Source organism: Hypanus sabinus, chromosome 1 (genome assembly GCF_030144855.1).
Source record: "Hypanus sabinus isolate sHypSab1 chromosome 1, sHypSab1.hap1, whole genome shotgun sequence".
In the NCBI taxonomy this organism is placed as follows: domain Eukaryota; kingdom Metazoa; phylum Chordata; class Chondrichthyes; order Myliobatiformes; family Dasyatidae; genus Hypanus; species Hypanus sabinus.
This window is the reverse complement of record NC_082706.1, coordinates 119,211,790-119,235,624: the sequence shown is the minus strand read 5'-3', so window position 1 is coordinate 119,235,624 and position 23,835 is coordinate 119,211,790. Positions and strand designations below refer to the sequence as shown.

Below are 23,835 nucleotides of genomic sequence, written 5' to 3'. Positions count from 1 at the left end.
TTAATTTCTGTGTTTAAAGTGGCGTAGGGTAACAAAATTGGGAGAAATGTACATAATTCACAACCACTTGAGCTGGGGTTTCACTTTAAGAGGCTGGTCTGACATGATGACATTAGTTCGTAAAAGAATTTTAGTGTATTTTTATTGTGTAGGTTTTGGAGTTCAGTAAGATGTGTTATGTGTTTAGTTAAACGTAAAATGTCTCACTTTGTTTTATTTGCGGAAACCTACATTGGTGACCACAAGTCTGGAGTTATTGAATACGTCGGCCAAAGCAGTTGCTTTGAAATTGCCAGAGGTTTGGGAGCAAAATGCTGTCACTTGGTTTGTACAAACAGAAGCCCAGTCCACACTTGGAGAAATCTCCGCCGACAACACCAAATATTTCTATATAGTAGTGTTGCTCAGCAATTCCATGGCTGCAACAATGGCGAGTCTGCTTGACACCCACCTGAACACGATAAATACCGAAAACTCACTTTTTACAGACATTTCAGAGTCTGAGCGTGCCAAACAGTTGCTCTCATTATCCAGTTTCAGTGATAGTAAGTCTTTGGAGATAATGGACCACTTGTAGTCTCCCCTGGGAAATCACCATCCTTGGTTTATTCTTAAAGAAGTCTTCATTCAGCAAATACCTGATCCAGTTCAAGTGACCCTCTCTACTGCACCTGAGAAGGACTACAGGGAGCTTGCTAAGATAGCTGATAGTCTACACTCAGTTAGGCAGAGGTGCATCATTCCTCCTCCTTTCTCTAACTCAATAAGCCTGATTTGCAAAGCCCCCAACATAAGGATGCTTGCAGCTGTGAAACAGACAATGCTGAGACTATGCTTTTACTGTGCTTGTTTTGGTACAAACGCTAGGAAGTGCCAACAGCTAAGCAGCTTTGACAGTGCCAGCGCATCAGGACATCGGAGTTCTGTGAACACCATGGGTTCCAGCTGCCAGGGTTGTCTACTGTTCATTACGAATACCTGTACAGGGCGACGTTTCCTGAGTGACACAGGTGCTCATGCGAATATGCTGCCAGCATCGCCTATTGATGAGAAGACACAGAGTAACAAAACCTCGCTGGAGCCCACCACCAGCAGCATGATCCAGACTTACGGGACACATCGGGAACACTCTGCTTCAGTGGGCGATGTTACACATGGGACTTTATCCTGGCTAAAGTGGCTAGATTTCTGCTGGGCACAGGTTTCCTGTATACCCAAGATCGTCGATCTTAAGAACTGCCAGCTTGTGTCCAGTGCAGGTCTGTAGTCTAGTGTAGCTTTCTCTGTGTTTTTTTTATTATTATTATGTAGTTCAGTCTAGTTTTTTGTACTGTATCCTGTAACACCATGGTCCTGAAAAACGTTGTCTCATTTTAACTATGCACTATACCAGCAATTATGGTCGAAATGACAATAAAAGTTGACTAGACTTGACTTGTGGATATCAGTGTCATCACCCTGCTTTCCTGGTAACAACAACGACTCTGTCGAACGCATGAATCACCACATGTGAGTTTACTCGAATGCTGGCCAAGCTCCGAAACCTCACTAAGCCCACATTCTCCGCTACAGTCTCAAAACATGGGGTTGAGCAGCACACTTCTGCAATTGGCCCACCAGTCCAATCCTGTGTGCGTGGACTGGACCCAGAAAAGCTGGCAACTGCGATGGCTGTTTGTCAACGTGGAAAGACCTGGCACAGTTCGCTGGTGGAATAGCCCTTGGGCTTCACCCCTTCATGTGGTCCCTCAGTCTGATTGTGGTTGCTGCTCGTGTGTTGATGACTGACGTTTTATCGAGGCCATCAGTCCCAATCGTTACCCAGTCCCACACCTTAATTTTTTCCAAAGTCAATCTAGTTAAGGTGCCTGTGTGCTCGGAGGACATTCCCAAAATGGCTGACATGGGCCTACGGTTGGCTGACATTAAGTTTGTGAAGGCCACAGTTTCTCTCCTGTGCGATGTCTCAACCGGTCACCCTTGCCCCACTGTGCCCGCAAATTGGAGGTGGACTGTTTCTGTCTCCATACATGGCTTCTCACATCTGGGCTAGAAGGCCTCACAGAAACAAGGTGCACTGAAGCTTGTTTGGCACAGTCTCAGAAAGGATGTGCATGAGTGGACTGCAGTCTGTGTGGAGTGCCAGCTGGCAAAAATTAACCTTCGCGTTCAGGCACCATTAGCACCTTTTCACGTCTTTGAGCGAAGGTTTAACCATGTCAATGTGGACCTTGTTGGTCCTCTTCCCCCGCCCTGCAGTTTCAGGCATATACCACCAGGTGGCCAGAGGTCGTCCTTCTATCATCGACAATGGCCACAGATGTGGCTTGGCGTTTATCAGCACGTCGGTTTGGCACCCCATCTGATAGTTCCGTAATTAATTTCTGGACGCTGGGCTGTGATGGTGCAGAATCTCGGTGTTAGGATATATTGCACCACAGCTTGTCACCCGCAACCCGATAGCCTATGTGAGCAGCTTCATTGCTCCTTAAAGACTGTTCTGAGGACCTCCATGACCGATGAGTGTTGGCATGATCAGCTCCCATGGGCCCTGATGAGGCTCAGAATTGCTCCAAAGGAGGACCTACAGTCATCTATGGCTGTGTTGGCATAAGAGCAGCTATTAAGAGTACCAGATGATATAATTCCTGATGTCACGACTGTCTGATTGACCTCTCAATAGCGTTCCACCCTCCTCAGTAAATTCAATACCTTTTCACCTATAAGAACCATAGAACATTACAGCACAGAAACAGGCCTTTTGGCCCTTCTTGGCCGTGCCAAACTATTTTTCTGCCTAGTCCCACTGACCTGCACCTGGAGCATATCCCTCCATACACCTCTTGTCCATGTACCTGTCCAAGCTTTTCTTAAATGTTAAAAGTGAGCCCACATTTACCACTTCATCTGGCAGCTCATTCCACACTCCCACCACTCTCTGTGTGAAGAAGCCCGCCCCCCCCCCAATGTTCCCTATAAATTTTTCCCCTTTCACCCTTAACCCATGTCCTCTGGACTTTTTCTCCCCTAGTCTCAGTGGAAAAAGCCGGCTTGCATTCACTCTATCTATACCCATCATAATTTTATATACCTCTATCAAGTCTTCCCTCATTCTTCTACGCTCCAGGGAATAAAGTCCTAACCTACGCAAACTTTCTCTGTTACTCAGTTTCTCAAGCCTTGGCAACGTCCCTGTAAACCTTCTCTTTCAACCTTATTAATATCCTTCTTGCAATTAGGTGACCAAAACTGCACACAATACTCCAAATTCAGCCTCACCAGTGTCTTATACAACCTCACCATAACATTCCAACTCTTATACTCAATATCTTGATTCATAATGGCCAATGTACCAAAAGCTCTCTTTATGGACCCTATCTACCTGTGATGCCACTTATAGGGAATTGTGTATCTGTATTCCCAGATCCTTCTTGTTCTGTTGCACTCCTCAGTGCTCTACCATTTACCTTGTATGTTCTACCTTGGTTTGTCCTTCCAAAGTGCAATACCTCACACATGTCTATATTGAACTCCATCTGCCATCTATTCCTACCTCCCATCATGGGGTACAGCACTCTTGGGGCCCTGTTGACCTATATTCCACCTCATTTATTTTTGTCTGCCATGATGCCCACCGACATCTTCCAAGGCCCCATTATGATGGCTCATTCTGCATTATGGAATGGGGAGAAAAGTCTTTAATCATCGATAAAAGGGGTAAACCTGAACATATTTTGGTAGATCATCTCAAACCGGCCCACCATGCTTTGGAGTGTTCCGCTGCCATTCCCCTGGATTCACAACATGACCATGAGTGTGTCAATACACCTCTGGACAATCCAGAGGCACCTGCGGTTCCGTCACCCAACAGAACTCTGTATCCGAGCCGGGTGGCTGGACTGAGCTCTGAACAGGCTCACAATGGTTGTTTTCATGGATTCTGAGGGGCCCTGTGTAGGGTAACGTAATTGGGAGAAATGTACATAATTCACAACCACCGACACTGCGTTGCTGGTTTGATGTCATGACATTAGAATGTAAAGATTTTTAGCACACTTTTATTGTGTAGGTTATGGAGTTCAATAAAATGTGTTACAGGTTTTGTTAAATGTAAAACACCATACTGTGGCGACCCACTTCCCAGCGCACTCGAACCGGCTCACAAAGTGATGCGCACCAGCATTGAGGCCGGTTCCAAAGAGGGCGCCAAGTCTGCTTCACCAGCAAGGGGAAAAGCCCACGCACGGGATGGGACTGTGAATACGTGCCCCCGACAGCATTACTACATCAGGAAAGCTTTAAAGCGAGGCCGCAAAGTTTCAATAAATCTTGTTTGCAACTGCCACTCACCAACTACGTGTCGTTCATTGCAGCGCTGTGTGTAGCACACCGCTACAATTGGTGACCCTGATGGCCCAAACGATATTTGGGCCGAAGATGAACGACACAGCATCTGTTCATGCAGTTTCGTTAAAACTGCCAAGCTTCTGGATGCTGCGACCTCACCTCTGGTTCCAGCAAGCAGAAGCCCAAGTCCACGTTCGGCAGATAACCTCAGATGACACACGTTACTACAACGTGGTGAGCTCCCTCGACCAGGAGACAGCCGTCCAGGTTGAGGAGTTCATACAGTCTCCCCAAGTGGACGGCAAATACACAGAATTCAAAGCCTTGCTCATAAGGACTTTTGGACTCTCACAGCGTGAGCGAGCTGCCCGCTTACTGCACCTGGATGGTTTGGGAGACAGATCGCCATCGGCTTTGATGAACGAGATGCTGTCCCTGGCTGGAGGTCACAAGCCCTGCCTCATGTTTGAGCAGGCATTCCTGGAGCAGCTGACTGAGAACATCCGCCTGCTGCTGTCCAACGCGGATTTCAGCAACCCCCGGAAGGTGGCAACCCGGGCGGACTTGCTGTGGAACGCCAAGAAGGAGAGTGGGGCGTCCGTCACACAGATCACCAGTCCACGCTCCCAGCAGCAGATCGGACCAGGCCCAGCTGCAGAGCCCGCTAACCCCAGAGGCAAGGGTGAGGAGGCCAACAAACAATGGTGCTTCTACCACCAGCGGTGGGGCGCAGAAGCCTGCCGCTGTAGCCCGCCCTGCAAGTTTCCGGGAAACGCCAGGGCCAGCCGCCGCTGATGGCTACAGCGGCTGCCCATCGGGATAGCCTCCTGTATGTGTGGGACAAGAGGTCGGGACGCCGCTTTTTGGTCGACACCAGAGCCGAGATCAGCGTCTTACCTCCGACAAGTTATGACACTCACAACAGGGCACCGGGTCCCACCCTGAGGGCCGTGAACGGTAGCACAGTAAGGACCTATGGCACCGGTACGGTGCGGCTACAATTCGGCTCCAGCCAGTTCACGTGGGACTCACACTGGCCACCATAGCCCAACCGCTCCTGGGTACGGATTTTTTGCAGGCTCACAGCTTACTAGTCAACCTGCCCTGGAAGAGACTGGTCCACGCCGAGACCTTTCAGACGTTCTCCCTGGGTGAAGCCCAGTTGCTGGCCCCACACTTACTCCATCACGCTGTCCCACAACGACTTCACCAGAGTCCTGGCAGATTTCCCATCGGTTCTGGCACCGCAGTTCACGGCAGCCATGCTCAGACATGGCGTACAACACCACATCCCGACACAGGGACCACCCCTCCACGCCTGGGCTCAGCAGCTTCCCCCGGACAAGCTCCGACTGGCGAAGGAGGAGTTCAAGAGGATGGAGGAATTGGGGATCATCCGGCGGTCCGACAGCCCATGGGCCTCCCCCCTGCACATGGTGCCCAAAGCAACAGGAGGCTGGAGACCGTGCGGCGACTACCGCAGGCTGAACGAGGCTACCACACCGGACCACTACTCTGTGCCACACACTCAGGACTTTACAGCAAACCTGCACGGCACACGGATCTTCTCCAAAGTAGACCTCATCCGGGGATACCATCAAATCCCGATGCATCCAGACGACGTCCCCAAAATGGCACTCATCACCCCTTTCGGCCTTTTTGAGTTGCTCCGCATGCTGATCGGCCTAAAGAATGCCGCACAGACATTCCAGCAGTTAATGGACGCGGTGGGACGTGAACTGGACTTCGCTTTCATCTATATGGACGACATCTTCATAGACAGCAGCAGTCGTCAAGAGCATCTGTCCCACCTCCGTCAACTCTATGCCCGATGGAGTGGATACGGCCTGACAATCAACCCGGCCAAATGCCAGTTCAGGCTCAACACCATCGACTTCCTGGGCCACAGGATTACTAAAGACGGGGAAACCCCTCTGCCCGCTAAGGTAGACGCTGTCCACCATTTCCCCCGACCCACCACAATCAAAGGCCTTCAGGAATTCATGAGTATGGTAAATTTCTACCACTGCTTCCTCCCTTCAGCTGCTCGAATCATGCGCCCCCTGTTCGTCCTGATGTCAGGTAAGGGCAAGGACATTACCTGGGATGAGGAGTCTGCTGCCGCTTTCATTAAAACGAAAGAGGCCTTAGCAAACGCCGCGATGCTAGTGCACCCCAGAACGGACGTCCCTACCGGCCTCACAGTTGACGCATCTAACACGGCAGTCAGTGGGGTGCTGGAACAACTCATCGTGGGTCGCTGGCAACCCCTGGCATTTTTCAGCAAACACCTACGACCACCCAAGCTCAAATACAGTGCTTTCGACTGGGAACTGTTGGCGCTATACCTGGTAATCCGGCATTTCAGGTACTTCTTGGAAGGTAGGCCCTTCACTGCGTTCACGGACCACAAACCACTTAACTTTGTGTTCACAAAGGCATCCAATCCCTGGTCGTCCCGCCAGCAGCGACATCTGTCCTACATCTCCAAATACACGACGGATGTCTGGCATGTCTCGGGAAAGGACAATGTCGTGGCGGACACCCTCTCCCGCCCTAACATCCTAGCCCTGTCCCAGGGGGTAGACTATGAAGCACTGGCAGAGGCGCAGTGGGCAGACGAGGAGATCCCTAGTTACAGAACCGCAGTCTCCGGTTTGCAGCTCCAGGACCTCCCCATAGGCCCAGGTGAGAGGACCCTACTCTGTGACGTCACCCCGTCCCATCCCCGTCCCATCGTCCCGGCAACTGTGGCGATCCACTTCCCAGTGCACTCGAACCGGCTCACAAAGTGGCGCGCACTGGCACTGAGGCCAGTTCCAAAGAGGGCGCCAAGTCTGCTTCACCAGCAAGAGGAAAAGCCCGCGAATGGGACAGGACTGTGAATATGCGCCCCCTACAGTATTCCCACCCGGGGAGGGCGGGATCAGGAAGGCTTTAAAGCGAGGCCGTAAAGTTTGAATAAATCTTTTTTGCAACTGCCACTCACCGACTGCGTGTCGTTTATTGCAGCACTGCATGTAACACACCGCTAACAATACTTCATTTTACTTACAGAAACCTACAGTGACAGTTCTCTCTACTGACAATGCAGATCCAATGAATGAGTGAGATGTTGCATTATCAGCTAGGAATGAATGGTTCTCCAGCATGGCCAGGAAATTAGGCACAAATACCAGGATTCAATTTCCACATTGTGCTTTCAATGATAAAATACTGATGAAATAGATAGTCTTGAACATATATCTGTTTATTTCAGTGATAAGTGATTGAAAATGTATGTTTCCTGGAATAAAATGCAGAAACCAACACTTGCAACTGAATATTTAAGTTCAATGTGAATGACATTGGCATGTTTGACATAATATCAGTGCTTCAAATTAATGAGTTTACTATGCACTGCACCTTTTGGAGTTTTGTCAGGAAAATTAGTTTATAACTGCACTGCTCATTCCCAGGATTACTCAGTTCACCTTAAGTAGCTGAAGATGTGGGCTCCACTGAGGTAGGCCCCAAATTCATTGCCTTGTATCCTTTGTCTTCTTAATCCCAACTACAGAACAGACCCAACCAACTATCAATCTCGCCACCCATCAGCTCAGCCTAGTTACCTGCCCTCCAGGATTCCCAATCATCCAAAAAAGTAAAGCAAAAGGTGCAGTGCCATCTCATTCGCATCTGAAACCAACCAGCCAACCTTCCATTTTCTGCTGCTTCTTTGAATTGAAAAAATGTTCATGGTTTCAACTTAACTTTCTTGGTTGTTTTGCAGGGTTTGACCTAATGGAGCTGTTCCGCGTGAGAAGCATTATTGAAGTGAGGAATGGAGGATATGTTCGCCTTGGAAAAATGCCCATAGTTCAAATGACAAAGTAAGTGACAGAAGAAGCTGCAGCCTCGACAGCCATTTGTTCCATTCCACTTTGCTCTTCAACTTACCCACTTCAGAGTAAACTGCTCCATCCCACCGAATAACAGAAGCAGCACTTCACTTTTATACATCTTACTGAACATCCTTTCACTCCACCTCTCAGTATTCTGTGGTATTATATAAGGATAAATGCCTTGCACGCTGCTGGAAGTCCGATGGACACAGAAGTGTTCTGGAAGCTGCTGTGCTGTAAACAGATGGTGTATGTAAACTTTCACATCCTGATGCTCCATCCTGCTCCTGTAGTTCAACAGTGATGCAGTAATTAGTGTCACGTCCTCACTACTCAAGTGACTGGTTTGCATTCCTGACTATGGTTGTTGTTTGCATGGAGTTCGCATATTTTCTGTGACTGTGTAGGTTCCCCCCCACTGCTCCATTTTCCAATGACATTCCGCAGAGTGGGTAGATTCATTGCTCACTGTAATTTGTTCCTCTTGTATGTGGGTGCCAGGTGAGGGATGGGAGTTATTAGCTACCCAAGAGAGAATTCTTGTACAGAAATAAGTGAGGGAATGAGACTGACAGAAATGCTGTCAGGTCCAGCATAGACTCTGTTATGGCAAGCCAAAACCATCAGCACTTGGTGGTCAGCTGAAACCAACCCCAGACTGGCTTTCACTAATTGGTCATTGTCCCATCAAGAAATCAATTGATCTGGGGTAAACCACTTAAATAGCTCTTCTGGGGGTTGAGTTGAGTTTTGAGACTGGTGTAGTTTTACCGAGTAAAGATTATTTTGAATTACAGCTTGTTCTGGCATTGGGTCTCATCAAAAGATTTAGGCGAGCAAGCACAACAGAATCTATATGTTGAATGGTCTCTTTCTGTTATCTAAAGTGAATATGAGGGAAACTCCATTGTAAAAGAGTGTAAAACAGCTATCTCCCTTCCAAGAGAAAGAAGAAATCATAGTGAATATTTTCCAACCTTCAATGCAACCAGACATGAATACTCATGAATACAACCGAACAAGACCATGTTATTCTGGGGTCAAGATGTACCAACAGTCACACACAGCACAAAGCACACACATGATGGTAAGCACTAATGGTATCGCAATCCCCAATAAGAGTCAAAAATGTGCACCAGTGTCAAAATGGCAGAACAGACCTAGCAACAGGCAGTTCAGTTTTTGACAGTTGACCAGGTTAAGACACATCCAAAAAGTGCGAACCTGGGTCATATTGTACTAGACATTGGCCTTTTCCCTCATTTGTCCTGTGTTCAAATTCATCCAGACTGTCTGAATGAAATCTCTTCTGTCACTGTACTACTTATATCATCTGTTTGTTTGCACAACTCTGAAGACTGGTTCAGAAATCTCCCTTTCCACCCCTTCACCTACAGATGAAAGGAAAACTTCTCTCAGTATTCTGCCAATAAGGCAGCATTGGTGAAGAAATCGAGATGACATAATTGGGAGAACAGAGGTTAGCAGCCTTTAAGAGATGAAAAAGATGAAAGAGAGATGAAAAGCTTCCTCTACCTAGAACTGGACTAGTCTTTTGTACTTCTAATTCTCCCAGTTGCATCTTTAATTTTCTCTCATCATCCATGTGGAAATCATCAACTTTTCATAGTTTAGTTGAAAAGTCATTGACCTGAAATATTACCTTTGTTTTCTAAACTTCAGGTGTTGCCTGATCTTCCCAGTATTTACAACATTCATTGTTTCAATTTTAGATTTCCAACAATCAGAGTATTTTTCTTTTGCATTAACTTGAACCCAGTATTGGTATTAAGTGGAACATTTTAAAAATGAAGTACAGGGCCTTTTCGATGTTTTACAGTTCTTTATCTTACCAGGAATATTTGTTATTGAACTCAGTGTCTAAATCAAAGGTATCCCATTGGTCTGAATTACGAATGTGATCTTCACTCTAGAAAGTGCTTTTAATGATTGGGGAACTGAAGCTACAAGGCTTGTAGCTGGTATATTCATTGAGACTGTGTATAAACATACACTAGCTACGTTGATTTGTAACAATGGATTATACAGTCTATTTATCAACATCTGAAGACATGAAAGGGTTCAGCACAGATTATACTTAATGTTCTGAAAGGGTCTCGCCCTATCAGAGCTAGTCCCTTTGTTCTACCTATTCCCCTCAACCTCACAAACACACCACCCCGCCACTGAAAATTGATGTGTTCTTTTTCGTTCCCTCTCCCTCTCCCTCCCCCCCCTCCCCCTCTGTACCCGAAAGACTACTCTTTCACCCAGTACTCTGACATAACACAGGCTCCCTCCTGAATAAGAGAAAAAGAGGTGACTCTTTTCACCAGCTTGCTGCTTATGATCTTCTGTCTCCCACAACACACCAGGCGCCAGCACCGGCCTCAAGTCCGCCCATCTCCAGAGGCATGAAAATCCGGCATCCTAAAGGTGCGCTAGTCTTCCAGGCCACGTCCTTGGCATATCAAAAAGCAGCCAGTCATAAGAACCAAAGTCAGCGTGTAACTCCTGGTCAGGGTCTTCAAAAGAACCCAGAAAAGGAAAAAAAGAGATATTGAAGATAGAAGTAGAGCTGTTTCTGAAACTGCAAGCAAAAGAGTCACCTTTAGGTGACTGCATCTTAAGCTCCGGCCTCCATATGTCTGTGAGTGTTTAAAGCAGTGGGACACCAAGGTGATTCCTGGGATGAAAGTATCATAAGGGGTAAAGTTGAAAAGTTTGGAACAAGATATATTGTTGTTTAGAAGAATAGAAACTGATCTTATTCAAACCAAAATTATGAAGATCTTGATCAAATAAATATTAAGAAAATACTTTTTCCTCATGGGGGAATCCAAAACTAAGTGAAAGGTAGTTCAGAATAATGGTTTATCCATTTAAAATGGAAATAAGATTGAACTATTTTACTGAAGTTTATACATCTTTATAGATAGACCATAAGACATGGGAGTAAATTAGGCCATTCAGTCCATCAAGTCAAAAATGCAGAGATGGCTGGCTACATTGGAAAGATAGATGCACTCGCTTACCTGGCCGAAAAACAATGTGACTTCACCATAAACATACCTGATGCCAGTCACATGGGAGGTGTTTGGGAATGGCAGATCAGGACAGTTAGGAGTGTCTTAAGCTCAGTCCTCTCACAGAGCGCTCGAAGATTAGATGAAGCTTCTCTGAGAACCTTCTTCTATGAGGCCATGTCAATTATAAACAGCCACCCACTCATCACTGACAGTATCAATGATCCCAAAGGCCCAGAGCCACTTACCACAAACCATTTACTTACCATGAAAACCTCTGTCCCGCTGCCACTCCCAGGAAAATTTATGGCAGAAGATCTGTATGCCAGGAAAAGGTGGCGCAGAGTGCAATATCTGACAGAGCATTTCTGGAGTAGATGGAAGAAGGAATATCTAGCAAACATCACCCTCAAGCAGCACTGGTACTCTTCAGGATGAAATGTGAAGACTGGAGATATTGTCATTGTAAAGGAGGAAGGGATTCCTCATAGTGAATGGAGACTTGGAAGAGTGCTTGATGTTTGTGAAGATGGACCGGTGCGAAGAGCCAAAATACAATTAGGAAATAAAGGGCTAGGAAAAGAGGGTCGGCAAATGATTATTCCATCCATTCTTGAACGTCCTATCCATAAATCAGTTGTCCTTGTAGAAAAAAACTAAAATATATTTCAATGGAACTAATTTCTAAACTCCTACTGGCGTGGAGAGTTTAGGGTATCGGTTTGACCTCAGAGTTTGTTTCAAATACCAATTATTTGATTCTGGAAATTACTAGATTTATTCAACATTTTGTATAAAGGTTATCATAATTCATAGTAATTTGGTGGGAGTGTAACTGTCTCAGAGACAGGTTTCATTGAGATGTTTAATTTACCCGGTACATGTTTTTGTCATAAATTCATGATTATTTTATCTGAGGTTTTACTTAAGGACCAGAGTTTAATGGGTCACATGACCACAGTCTAATAAAGGCATGACTGTGGTATGGGTCAGAACCAACATGGAAGCAGAGAAAGACACATGGCCCCTAAAGTAGCATTATTCTGCATGTGGTCCAAGAGGCATACACAGTAATTGTTTTGTTTATATATTGTGTACAGTGTTGTTGATGTGTCTGTATATGGACAGTGTGATACGTTTTTAGTGAATTATTTGATTTCAGCACACTTGTGTTGTGTTAACGTGCTTGGGGCTATTTATCGGTGGACACTAGCTTGAGAGACTTAAAAAAAGACTGAGAGATGTATGTTTCAAACTTTTTATGACCTTTATTTTGTAGTTTTCACGATGTCTACTGAAGAAAGAGAGAGAGAGAAATAAAAATAAATCTTCACGGACATCTGCATGTTGCGTGGCCGTTATTTCATTGGACTGGCGCAGTTACAACCACTATTATCACCCAGTACCCACTGTTTATGGACCCATGAATTTTATCCATTTTTTGTTTTTTTTTTTAACTCATCGTCTTTCTCCCCTTGCAAAGAAAAAAAAATACGCTGTGCTTCAGCAGGTCGGTGGTCATCTTGGGTTTGTTTTAAAATGTACTTGTCACCACACTTATGTTTATTAACTCTGAAACATAAAATTCATCGAAAGAAAAGCACAGAGCTGAGGATAACATGTCTCCTTTTATCTTTAGCAGCCTAAACCCTGGGAGAAGGCCATTACTGCTGGCACCATGACCAGGTGATGAAGCAAGTGGCAAAAAGTATCTCCTCAATCATTAACAACAGTAGGCACCACCGCCAACCCAGAAAGCCATAGCCTTTGTCAAACCCGGAGAACAACCAAAACCTCCGTCCAGGCTTGCTTGCCACGGTGTCAGACTGGCAACTGGTAGTCTACCTTGACAAGCAAATAAAGTTCCCTGACTTCATCTGTTCATCATCCTTGTGGCTTGACATGGTCATTCTGTCAGAAACCTGAAAGCAGGTGGTCATGGTAGAACTGACAGTTCCTTGGGAAGACCAGATTGAGGAAGCATTTGAATGAAAGGAAGTCAGATACCCGGAGCTGGTAGAGTAGTGCCAGAGACAGAGGTGCAGGGACAATGTGAGCAAAGAGAGGTGGGGTGTGGAGGTTTTGCTGGCTGCTTGCTGTGCAGAACCTACTCTCTCCTTGGTATTATGGGGACTGCAAAGAAAAGAGCCATCAGAACCATCACAGAGGCTGCTGAACAAGTCTCCATTTGGCTATGGATCAAGAAATATGACCCATGGACCAATGCTACTGTGACACAAGCCAAGGACTGATTAGCCCTCGCTGGGTTGCCTGGTCAACTGTGTCTGATGTTGAGAAACCCAAAACACCCAATAACCACAGGTTACATCATTCATGATGTGTCCTAGTGTAACGTCAGGGAAACGTCAGCATCATTAGTAAGGCACTCACATATAAGTAGACTATTCACATGCTTTTACATGAAACCCATGATGAATTATGTAAGCAACAAAGCATTCAACAATACATTTGTATTATTACTCTAAAATTACTGAAATGTTATATACTCAACACTGACTGAACACTGAATCCTATGGAATAACACTAGTCACCAGAAGCCAACTACAAACACATGTAGAAAAAAAACCCTTCATTCCCACTCTTGCCTTCTGTCAGTCAGCCAATCTTCTGTCCATGCTAGTATCTTTTCTGTAATACCACAGGCTCTTAACTTGTTAAGGAGCATCATGTATGGTACATTGTCAAAGGTCTCCTGAAAATACAAGTAAACAATATCCACTGACTCTCCTTTGTAACTCTTGCCAATTATTTCCTCAAAGACTTCAAACAAATTTGTCAGACAAGAATTCTCCTTAAGGAAACCATGCTGACTTCTGCCTATTTTGTCATGTGTCTCCAAGTACCCTGGCATCTTCCCAGCTACTGAATCAGGCTGACTGGCCTATAATTTCCTGTCTTGCCTCCCTGCCTTCTGTGAGAGTTAGGTGACATATGTGATTTTTCAGTCTTCCTAAATCATTCCAGAATCGAGTGATTCTTGAAATATCACTACTAATGTCTCCACAATTTCTTTAGCTATCTCTTTCAGAACTATGGGCTGTAGTCTATATGGTCCTGATGATATGCCTACACTCAGAGCTTTCTGTTTAAAAAGCACCTTTTCCTTAGCAATAGCAATTAGGCTCACTTCTGTTCCCTGACACTCTTGAATTTCTGGTATACTGCTATTGTCCTCCACAGTGAAGTTTTGTGGACTATGAGGGAACCAAGTATATTGCTAAATAAACAGAAAAGTGGAGCTGAAAATGAGATCAGGTCAGCCAAATGTTTTGAAAGTTTGCAGCAGGCTTGAAAGGCGATGTGGCCTATTCCTGCTTCTATGTACGCTCTTGGGCAGATCAAAGAAGATGACAATTTAAAACGAAATAGGCGTGAGTTCTGAGGAAAACTTGTGGAAATATCTGTGCACGCTTCATTCTAACAATACATTTTGAAAGCTCATAAGCATTGCCTTTGACTGTTGCCCTTGTCAGCCTGACAACTAATGCACTTTAGCCGATGTCATTGTTTTTGTTGACCCTTAAGCAGTTAGCTGTCAGCTTTCAGAGTCTTGCCACTACTCACACCAGGGCTGTTATTGGCTCCGGTGGCTCCCTGTGGTCTATAGGTCAGGCAGTGTCATCCTGAAATAAATGTGACTCATTCAACTCCATCTGGCTCAACCACAACCTCACAGATAAAAATAGCAGTTAATTGAACTACGGGTAAGTATAACTGTCCGTATGCACTCTGCTGTTTTAGTCTATCAGGTGCTCAGATGTTTAATTGTGGCTCCACAATATATGTGTGAAGGCATAAGCAAGAACACATCTGAAGCACGGTAGGGTATTGTAAGAAGTGTTCCACTCACCCAGCTGCCAGACTTGTCAGGATTTCTTATCTTAGGTTGACAGATTTATGCATGACTCTGTTCTAACTAACAACATCTTCAGGGCAGAGTGACCATCAAACGTTCTGCAATGGACATCTGTTGCAAATTCGGAGATATATCTGCCAGAACTTCTCATGCCATTCATGAATTAACCAGATTTACCTTTGTATCATTTTTTCTTGTAATAATTCTCAGGTTGGGTCACTGGGCTAGCTGGTTTTTATTGCCTTGCTGCAATACTACTCATGTTGGTATACAGGGTAACTTGCTGTGGTCTAACTAAAATGAGGTAAAGATGTGATACTAGGTCACCCAGCTGTGTAAATTGTGGGGTTCGGGAGGCAACGTTAGGAAACTAGACATGGAAAATATCGTAGTCCAAGAATCAGCCAAGATCTCAGCGTTCCAATGCTTATATCCGAAAAATGTTATCTACTTCAGAGGTAAAATCTTCTGTCTTCAACAACAAAGGTTAATTTAGAAAGAGCAGAAAATTCAGACCGATAAATAGCAAACAATAAGTTGACCATGAACAACTCATGCTTATTATTTTAAATGTTATTCATTTTCTTTTGTTCATTTCACTCTCTCCCCCCCGTTTCCTTCTTAACCAATTGTCACTCTGATGCAATAATATTTTATGTTGCTTGGTTTTGGTGCATATTTCATCAAAGGGATTGTCACACCTGGTCCTAATCACTTCTTTGTCTTTACTCATTCCAACAATATGGGGAAAATGCAATAGCAGTCAGAAGGAGAAAAGCACGGTCACTTACTTGCTCCATTGTGAAAATGTTACCATCCTCTCTGTGAACCAGGGTGCCTTGTAAAACTTGAAATGTGCTGTTGCTGATCTTTGAGTTTCAAATTTGGTAAAATGTGTGAAACAAAAACCTACAGGCATATGCATTCATACGGGCAGCAAAAAGGACTTTAGCATTTCTGCTCAATAACCGAGTTTGTGAGACTATGGATGGAATGTGTGATCTTCCAGATCCATATGGGTCTGCTTAAACCTGCTGAACACTCAAAAACATTTATTTTCTCTTTTATCTCAGAGATGTGTTTCCTCAAGGTCTTCCTGATGAATATGCCTTTGTTGCTACATTTAAGTTCCGAAAATCCTCGCGAAGAGAAGACTGGTACATTTGGCAAATTATCGACAAATATGGAATTCCACAGGTATATAGACTCATAGTTAAAACATAAATTAATGCCAGAAGTATTCAGCAGGCCAGGCTGTATCTATGGAAAGAAAGACAGTCAGCATTTCAGATGGGTCAAGTTTATCTGGCGGAAATATTTTTCCTCTCTCCAGATGTTGTCTGAACTGTTGAGTTTTTCCAGCAATTTCTTTATTTAACTCAGTCCTTTCTCCTGTCATATCTATATACTGACTATCAAGCATCCACCCATACTACAGTAATCCTATTTACTAGAATTGATGCTTAAGTTTCTATATCCAATGATTTATGTGGTTGATTAGATATTATTTCAATGTTAGGAGAGTTTGTGTTCCCAACACTCTCTCATTCAGATTCCAATGAGGCTCTGTGTGTAAAAGTGGAGTTTCCTCAGATCCTCTGTAGACATCTTTAAATCCATCCCCTCTCATTTTAAACCCTTCTGATATGGGGAGAGATTTACATTATCAGGTATCCTCTCAACTAAAATAAATCCCATTCTATCCAGTCTCTCATAACTGAAGTACGCCATCCCAGGCAACAACTGATGCAATTCCTCTCCATCCTCTTCTGTACAGTTATGTCCTTTCAATTGTGTGCTGACCAGATATGTACACATTACTCCAGTAGTGGCTTAACTAATGTTTTATTAAGTTTTTCCATAACCTCCCAGTGCTTATAAGCTATCACCGGGGTCAATGAAGACAAGTTTCTCATATGCCGCATTTATCACCTTTTCTACACATGCTGCACTTTTGAACTTGTACACCATTCCCTCTATTCCTCAATATTCCCTAGGGTATGACCAGTCTCTATGTATCTCCTTCCCTTATTAGTGCTCACAAAATACCTAAACTCATACATCCTGAATTAAATTCCATCTGTTATTGTTCTGATAACATCATCAATGCCAGTATTCTATGTACTTCCTTTAAGAGTAGCTTGATGTGTAGTTGTGGAGGAATTTATTAACTTTATAGAATGATTAATAAAAGTCAAAAGCAAGACTTGGTTCATATTTGGGTTGGTTTGGGAACGAAAGTTTCCTGATTGAAGTATTTTCAGGAGAGATTGAAAGGCTGAAATAGTAGTGGAATCCGCATCACTGGTGAAGTATTCAGTAGAGAGTATATTTTAGAATGCTCCCCATTCTGCTTTCTAGACCCTTTCTAGTTATTGCTATAGTTCATGAAAATAAATGGAACTATTGATAAAGGAGACAATGAACAATGGGAAATTGAATACAATGCAGTGTTTACCACAGAGTTTCAGTAAAAGAAGAGACAGCAAATGTATGGACTGCAATGGAGAAAAGATATGTCCTGGGGTAACAGAGAGAAAGCTTGGCAAATAATTAATTAAACAGTAGGAAAAAATTCTAGATGAGATTTTAAAAAAAGCCAAAACATCAGTCTCATGCGGAAAACAAGGAGCTGTGCCAAAAGGGACGATTGACTATTAAAGAGATTAAATTTGATTTGAAATTTCCAGGTGGGGCTTGTGATAAAATTATGATTAAAGATATATAGGATTAAGTGATTTATACCTTCAAAACAATAAGAAAGGATTTTGTAAAGGCCACGAGGAATTTTTTTTTAAATTGCCTACAGGCACTGTTAAGACAATTATTAAGAATGTTACAAAAATTAACTCAATAATAGTGATCAGTCAGGCACAGAGAGTATCTTTATGTATTGACCTTTATTGTCTCAGCCAAGAAGAACATGAAATTGCGAACTGAATAGCTGTGTGCACAGCCACTATGTTTCCCTGACCCTCCATGATCAGTCAAAGAAAAGGCAATACCCAGGATAAGGAGTCTATGCTGGCCAGGTTTTCTCCTTGATCCCGATGTAATCTCCACATTTCCTACTTCAGCAGTTGTTGGTCTCCACAAACTTGTCACTGCCTGTACTCATAAAGTTCGCAATTCTTATTCTTTTCCTTATCATATCAATCTATGATGTTTCAATTTTGTTGGCTCCAGGTCATTTTAATGACCTGTGTAAGTTCTCATCGGATAAGGCTACAAGCAATGTTGCTTAATGGCCGGTTCCTTCAACCTTGTGCCTTATGTAATTTCTTTTGTCCTATCCAATTCAAACTGGTTCAAACCAGTCTAAACAGGCAAAAACAGGGTCAAGATAACCAGATCACAGGTTGTTCCTTCTGCAAGCTCCACTTTACATAACAAAGAGCTTCTTATCTGAAAACGATCTCAGCAGAAAACTCATTGTATCAATATTCAGTTGCTCTGATTATTCCGGAGTAAAATTCAGTTCACCATGCCACTCAAAAAAATGGCAGCTGCAAGGACAGTGTCACAAAATGGCCACCTCCATTCCTGTAAGCAATGGCAAGAACATGGACTTTTACTTTGTGGATTCCATGGCCCTTGCCTCATTCCAGTTCACTGATTTGAGAATTGAAGTTCTCTCTGGCCAACAAGAGCTTTTATGACTGTGTAGAAAGTAAAGACCAGAAGATATAGGAGCAGAAGTGGGTCATTTGGCTCATCAAGTCTGCACCGCCATTCAATGATGGTGTGCTCCAATACTTCCAGTATAAGAATCAGAATCGTGTTGTTACGTCCGTAGCCCCCTCCTTTGTGAGAATCGCAAGATCACTGTTGGGTTGGGTAAAGGGGCCCAGGAAATGAGAGAGGGACGTGCAAAATGCCTCGTTTCCCCGGCGATGTAAAGCTACGGAACATGGTCATTGTCTCCAGAAGACCAAGTTGTGTTTTGAGTACTGTACTATTCATTGAAGCCCCTCAGGGGATGACCAGAATGGGCTGGTTGAGGGATTGCATCATCCCAACCTGATTGACATCTGAGACCCCGTGAGGAAGGATAAAAGAGGGTCTGGGGAACAACCCCCTCAGACACACCAGAAGAAACGTTAAGCGACCACATAACAGCAGGAGGCCATGTGCATTCAATTCCGTGGCTGGAACCACCGTAAACAGCTTTTAGCTAACAATGGGGAAATCCGTTCCCCTGACTCAATGGATTGGCATCATAAAAGACCTGGGCAAGTTTAAACTGCATCGCTTTTAAACCCAACAATGCTGCAGCTTGAACGAACTGATAGTGACTGTTATCTTTCCATCGGACAATACATTATCCCCTAGACAACAACAGAGCTATTTCTTATTGGTTATTATTATACCCGCGCTTTAGATTTAGTATTGATGACGTATATTATCTGTATGTTTGCATTAATCTTATTTTTGTGCCCTTTATCAATAAATACTTTTAAAAATAGTATCATCGGACTTCAACGGACCTCTCTGTCTTTGCTGGTACGTAATCCAGTTACGGGATTTCATAACAGTGTTTACTATCACCAGCATGTGATGTGAAACTTGTTAACTTAGCAGCAGCAGTCCCATGCAATACATAATAATATAGAAAGAGAAAAAATTAAATCAATTACAGTCAATATATGTATTGAATAGATTAAAATAGTCCAAAAACAGAAATAATGTATATTTTAAAGAGTCGGGCAGTGTTCATAGGTTCAATGTCCATTTAGAAATCATATGGCAGAGGGGAGGAAGCTGTTCCTGAATCATTAAGTGTGTGCCTTCAGGATTCTGTACCTCGTTCTTGATGGTAACAATGAGAAGAGAGCATGTCCTGGGTGATGGGGGTCCTTACTAATGTACATCACCTTTCTGAGACACCACTCTGGTACCCAAGGTGGAGCTGGCTAATTTTACAACTTTCTGTAGTTTTTTTCGGTCCTGTGCAGTAGCACCCCCCATACCAGACAGTGATGCAATCTGTCAGAATGCTCTCCACAGTGTGTGTATGTGTGTGTGTGTGTGTTTTTTTCAAGTGTTTAATTGACAAACCAAATCTCTTCAAATTCCTAATGAAATATAGCCACTGTTTTGCCTTCTTTAGAGCTGTATTGATATGTTGAGACCAAGTTAGATCCTCAGAGATCTTGATACCCAGGAACTTGAAATTGCTCACTCTCTCCACTTCTGATCCCTCTACAAGGATTGGTTTGTGTTCCCTCATCTTGCCCTTTCTGAAGTCAACAATCAGCTTTGTTGTCTTACTGACATTGAGTACACGTTTGTTGCTGTGACACCATTCAATTAGCTGGCATAGTTTGCACCTGTACACCCTCTCATCTCCATCTGAGATGCTACCAATGATGGTTGTATCATCAGCAAATTTATAGATGGTATTAGAGTATACCTAGCCACATGGGCATGGGTATAGAGAGAGTAGAGCAGTAGGCTAAGCACACACTCCTACGATGTGCCAGTGTTGATTGTCAGCAAGGAGCAGATATGATCACCAATCTGCACAGATTGTGGTCTTCCAGTTAGGAAGTTGAGGGAGGTCCAGAGGTCCAGGCTCTGTAGTTTATTGATCAGGACTGTGGGAATGATGGTGTTAAACACTGAACAGCATCCTGACATAGGTATTTGTACTTTCCAGTTGATATAAGGCCGCGTGAAGAGCCGCTGACTTTGCAGCTGCTGTAGACCTATTGTGGCAATAGGCAAATTGCAGTGGGTCCAGGTCCTTGCTGAGGCAGGAGTTCATTCTAGTCATGACCAGCCTCTCAAAGCATTTCATCACTGTAGATGTGAATGCTACTGGATGATGGTCATTAAGGCAATTCACACTACTCTTCTTAGGCACTGGTATAATTGTTGCCTTTTTGAAGCAGGTGGGAACTTCCAACCGTAGCAGTGAGAAGTTGAAATATCCGTGAGTACTGCTGCCCATTAGTTGGCACAACTTTTCAGAGCCTTACCAGGTACTCCATCAAGGATTTGCAAGGATTTGTCCACCTTAACATCGGCCTCTGAGACGTAGGGTCACTGGGTGCTGTAGGGATCTTCACGGCAGTAGTTGTATTCTCCCTTTCAAAGTGGGCATATAAGGGTTTTGCTTTGTAGAATGTAATGTCTTGCAAACCCTGCCAGAGTGACATCCATCGGGATTCCGCCTCCAATTTTGCTCATAGTTGTCTCTTCACTCTTGAAATAGCTCCCTGCAAGTCATACATACATGGTTGTCTGGTACAGACCTGAATCACCCGACTTAAATGTCACAGATCAAATGTCACAAATCCTCAGCAGATGACAAACCTCCTATTTCATCCATGGCTTTTGGTTTGAGAATGTCCAAGTTTAGATAGGCACACACTGATCCACATAGGTTTTAATGAAGTCAGTAACAACTGTAGCATTCTCATCTGGGTTTGAAGTATGAATCACTGAATACAGTCCAGTCCACCAATTCAAAGCAGTCCTGTAAGCATTCCTATGGTTCCCTTGTCCATACCTTCTTGGTCCTCACGACTGGTGCTGCAGTCTTCAGTCTCTGCCTGTACTCAGGGAGTAGAAGTACAGTACAGGCAGATGATCAGACTTTCTGAAGTGAGGGTGTGAAATAGCATAGTAGGCATTCTTGATGGTGGTGCAACAGTGGTCCAGTGTATTGTTTCCACTGGTACTGCAAGTGATCTGTTGATGGGATTTATTTAGTGATTTTAGGGGTATTCCAGGTCTAGTGAGCAAAACTGGAACAACACTGATACATTTGTGCACCAAGAGGAGTTGATCATGAGGCATACACCACCTCCTCTGCTTTTGAAAGATTCAACAGTCCTATCTTGATGGTGTAAAGTGAGTCTAAATCACTGCGTCAGGTACAGAAGGGGTTAACCAGGATTCTGTGAAACAAAGGACACGCGTGGTCCTAATGTCCCTCTGATACAGCACCCAGCTCTGAGATCTTTGATTTTATTTACTAGAGACTGTACATTTACTAGTAAGATGGTTGGTATTGGGAGTCAAAATTGCCATTTCCTTAAATACACCTGTATCCTAATTTACAGCCACTCTTCCTATGTGGAATCTGGCAAGAAGTATGACTAGAATGGGCATTGTTTCCATTGACTTCAAGCAGAAATAGTTTATTCATTCACATTAAGACATCTTTGTTACCTGCACAGACCCTGGAAGCAGTTGTGATTCTCTGCTGTACCAGGCTGAAAAGGGAATATTTTAATCGTATCCATCGAGCTGTGCAGTTATGGGTGGAGTAGAACTCTCGTGCCCATGCTTTAGGGACAATAGACTTGCTATTATCATCCATCCCACCACGGGCTTGATGGTAACTATGAACCTTCCTCTTCTCCCGTACCTTGTAGCCTGAATGTTGGCTGCTAACTTATTTGAAATCATTTAACTTGATCGACACCAAGGAAAACTGATGGAATCACATCTATGGCCCATCCTCTACCTGACATAGTTTTATATTCCATCAACAGCAAAGATGACACTAGTAGAGTGGTGCGAGAGTAGGATGTAAATTGTACCAATATTAGGCTCGCATTAAATCAGTGATAAAGTGACTTGAAGGAACAGAAGAGCCAATTCTACTCTGTATCTTAATAAATAGATAAATAATATAATAAATAAGTCGATAATCTGCCAGCAGAAGTGGTGGATGTGGGTTTGATTGCAATATTTAAGAGAAATTTGGATAAGAACATGGATGAGAGGGGTATGGAAGGCTGTGATCCAGGTGCAGGTTGATAGGACTAGGCAGAATAACAGTTCAGCACAGACTAGATGGACTGAATGGCTTGTTCTTGTCCTATAACACTCTATGACTCTACTCAGGCTTTGCTGATGATTTCCATGTTTAAATCATTAGTGGGAACTCAAGTTTAAGGAGAAGAAAGGAAACATAGAAACATAGAAAATAGGTGCAGGAATAGGCCATTCGGCCCTTCGAGCCTCAACCACCATTCAGTATGATCATAGCTGATCATCCAACTCAGAATCCTGTACCTGCTTTCTCTCCATACCCCCTGATCCCCTTAGCCTCAAGGGCCAGATCTAACTCCCTCTTAACTATAGCCAATGAACTGGCCTCAACTGTTTCCTGTGGCAGAGAGTTCCACAGATTCACCACTCTCTGTGTGAAGAAGTTTTTCCTCATCTTGGTCCTAAAAGGCTTCCCCTTTATCCTTAAACTGTGACCCCTCATTCTGGACTTCCCCAACATCGGAAACAATCTTCCTGCATCTAATCTGTCCAATCTCTTTAGAATTTTATACATTTCAATAAGATCCCCCCTCAATCTTCTAAATTCCAGTGAGTATAAGCCTAGTCGATCCAGTCTTTCTGGAATTTAGAGGTGGATGTCCTTGAAATCATGGTCAAGCGTGACTGAAAAACTTCTGAAAAGGGGAGAATAAAAGATGAAATCAAAGTTAAGAGAATTGTTGCACTGCCTATTCTTAACTTCTTTGGAGTTTTGTGACCATCAACTATTTTGAGAGCCAGCAAGATAATGATGTTATCACAGCTTATGCTGGTACTTAACTTGAGGATATAGAGGTACTGAAATGGAATGATGCACATGTAGTCACAGGCCATTGGTGATGAGTGAATCAGGATATCAGTGGTCCTTGTCTGAAATATGATGACATCTTTTTAATGACGAATTTCCATTTAT

General features: G+C 43.7%; 1 protein-coding gene across 1 annotated transcript in view; it reads left to right on the top strand.

The window, feature by feature from the left end:
• col22a1 (collagen, type XXII, alpha 1) overlaps nt 1-23,835 on the top strand; it is a 256,846-nt gene that overhangs the window by 81,578 nt on the left and 151,433 nt on the right. The window contains exons 5-6 of the mRNA XM_059988289.1: nt 8,120-8,219; nt 16,208-16,331. Coding sequence (XP_059844272.1) covers nt 8,120-8,219; nt 16,208-16,331 — 224 coding nt within the window. The remainder of the gene's footprint in view (nt 1-8,119; nt 8,220-16,207; nt 16,332-23,835) is intronic.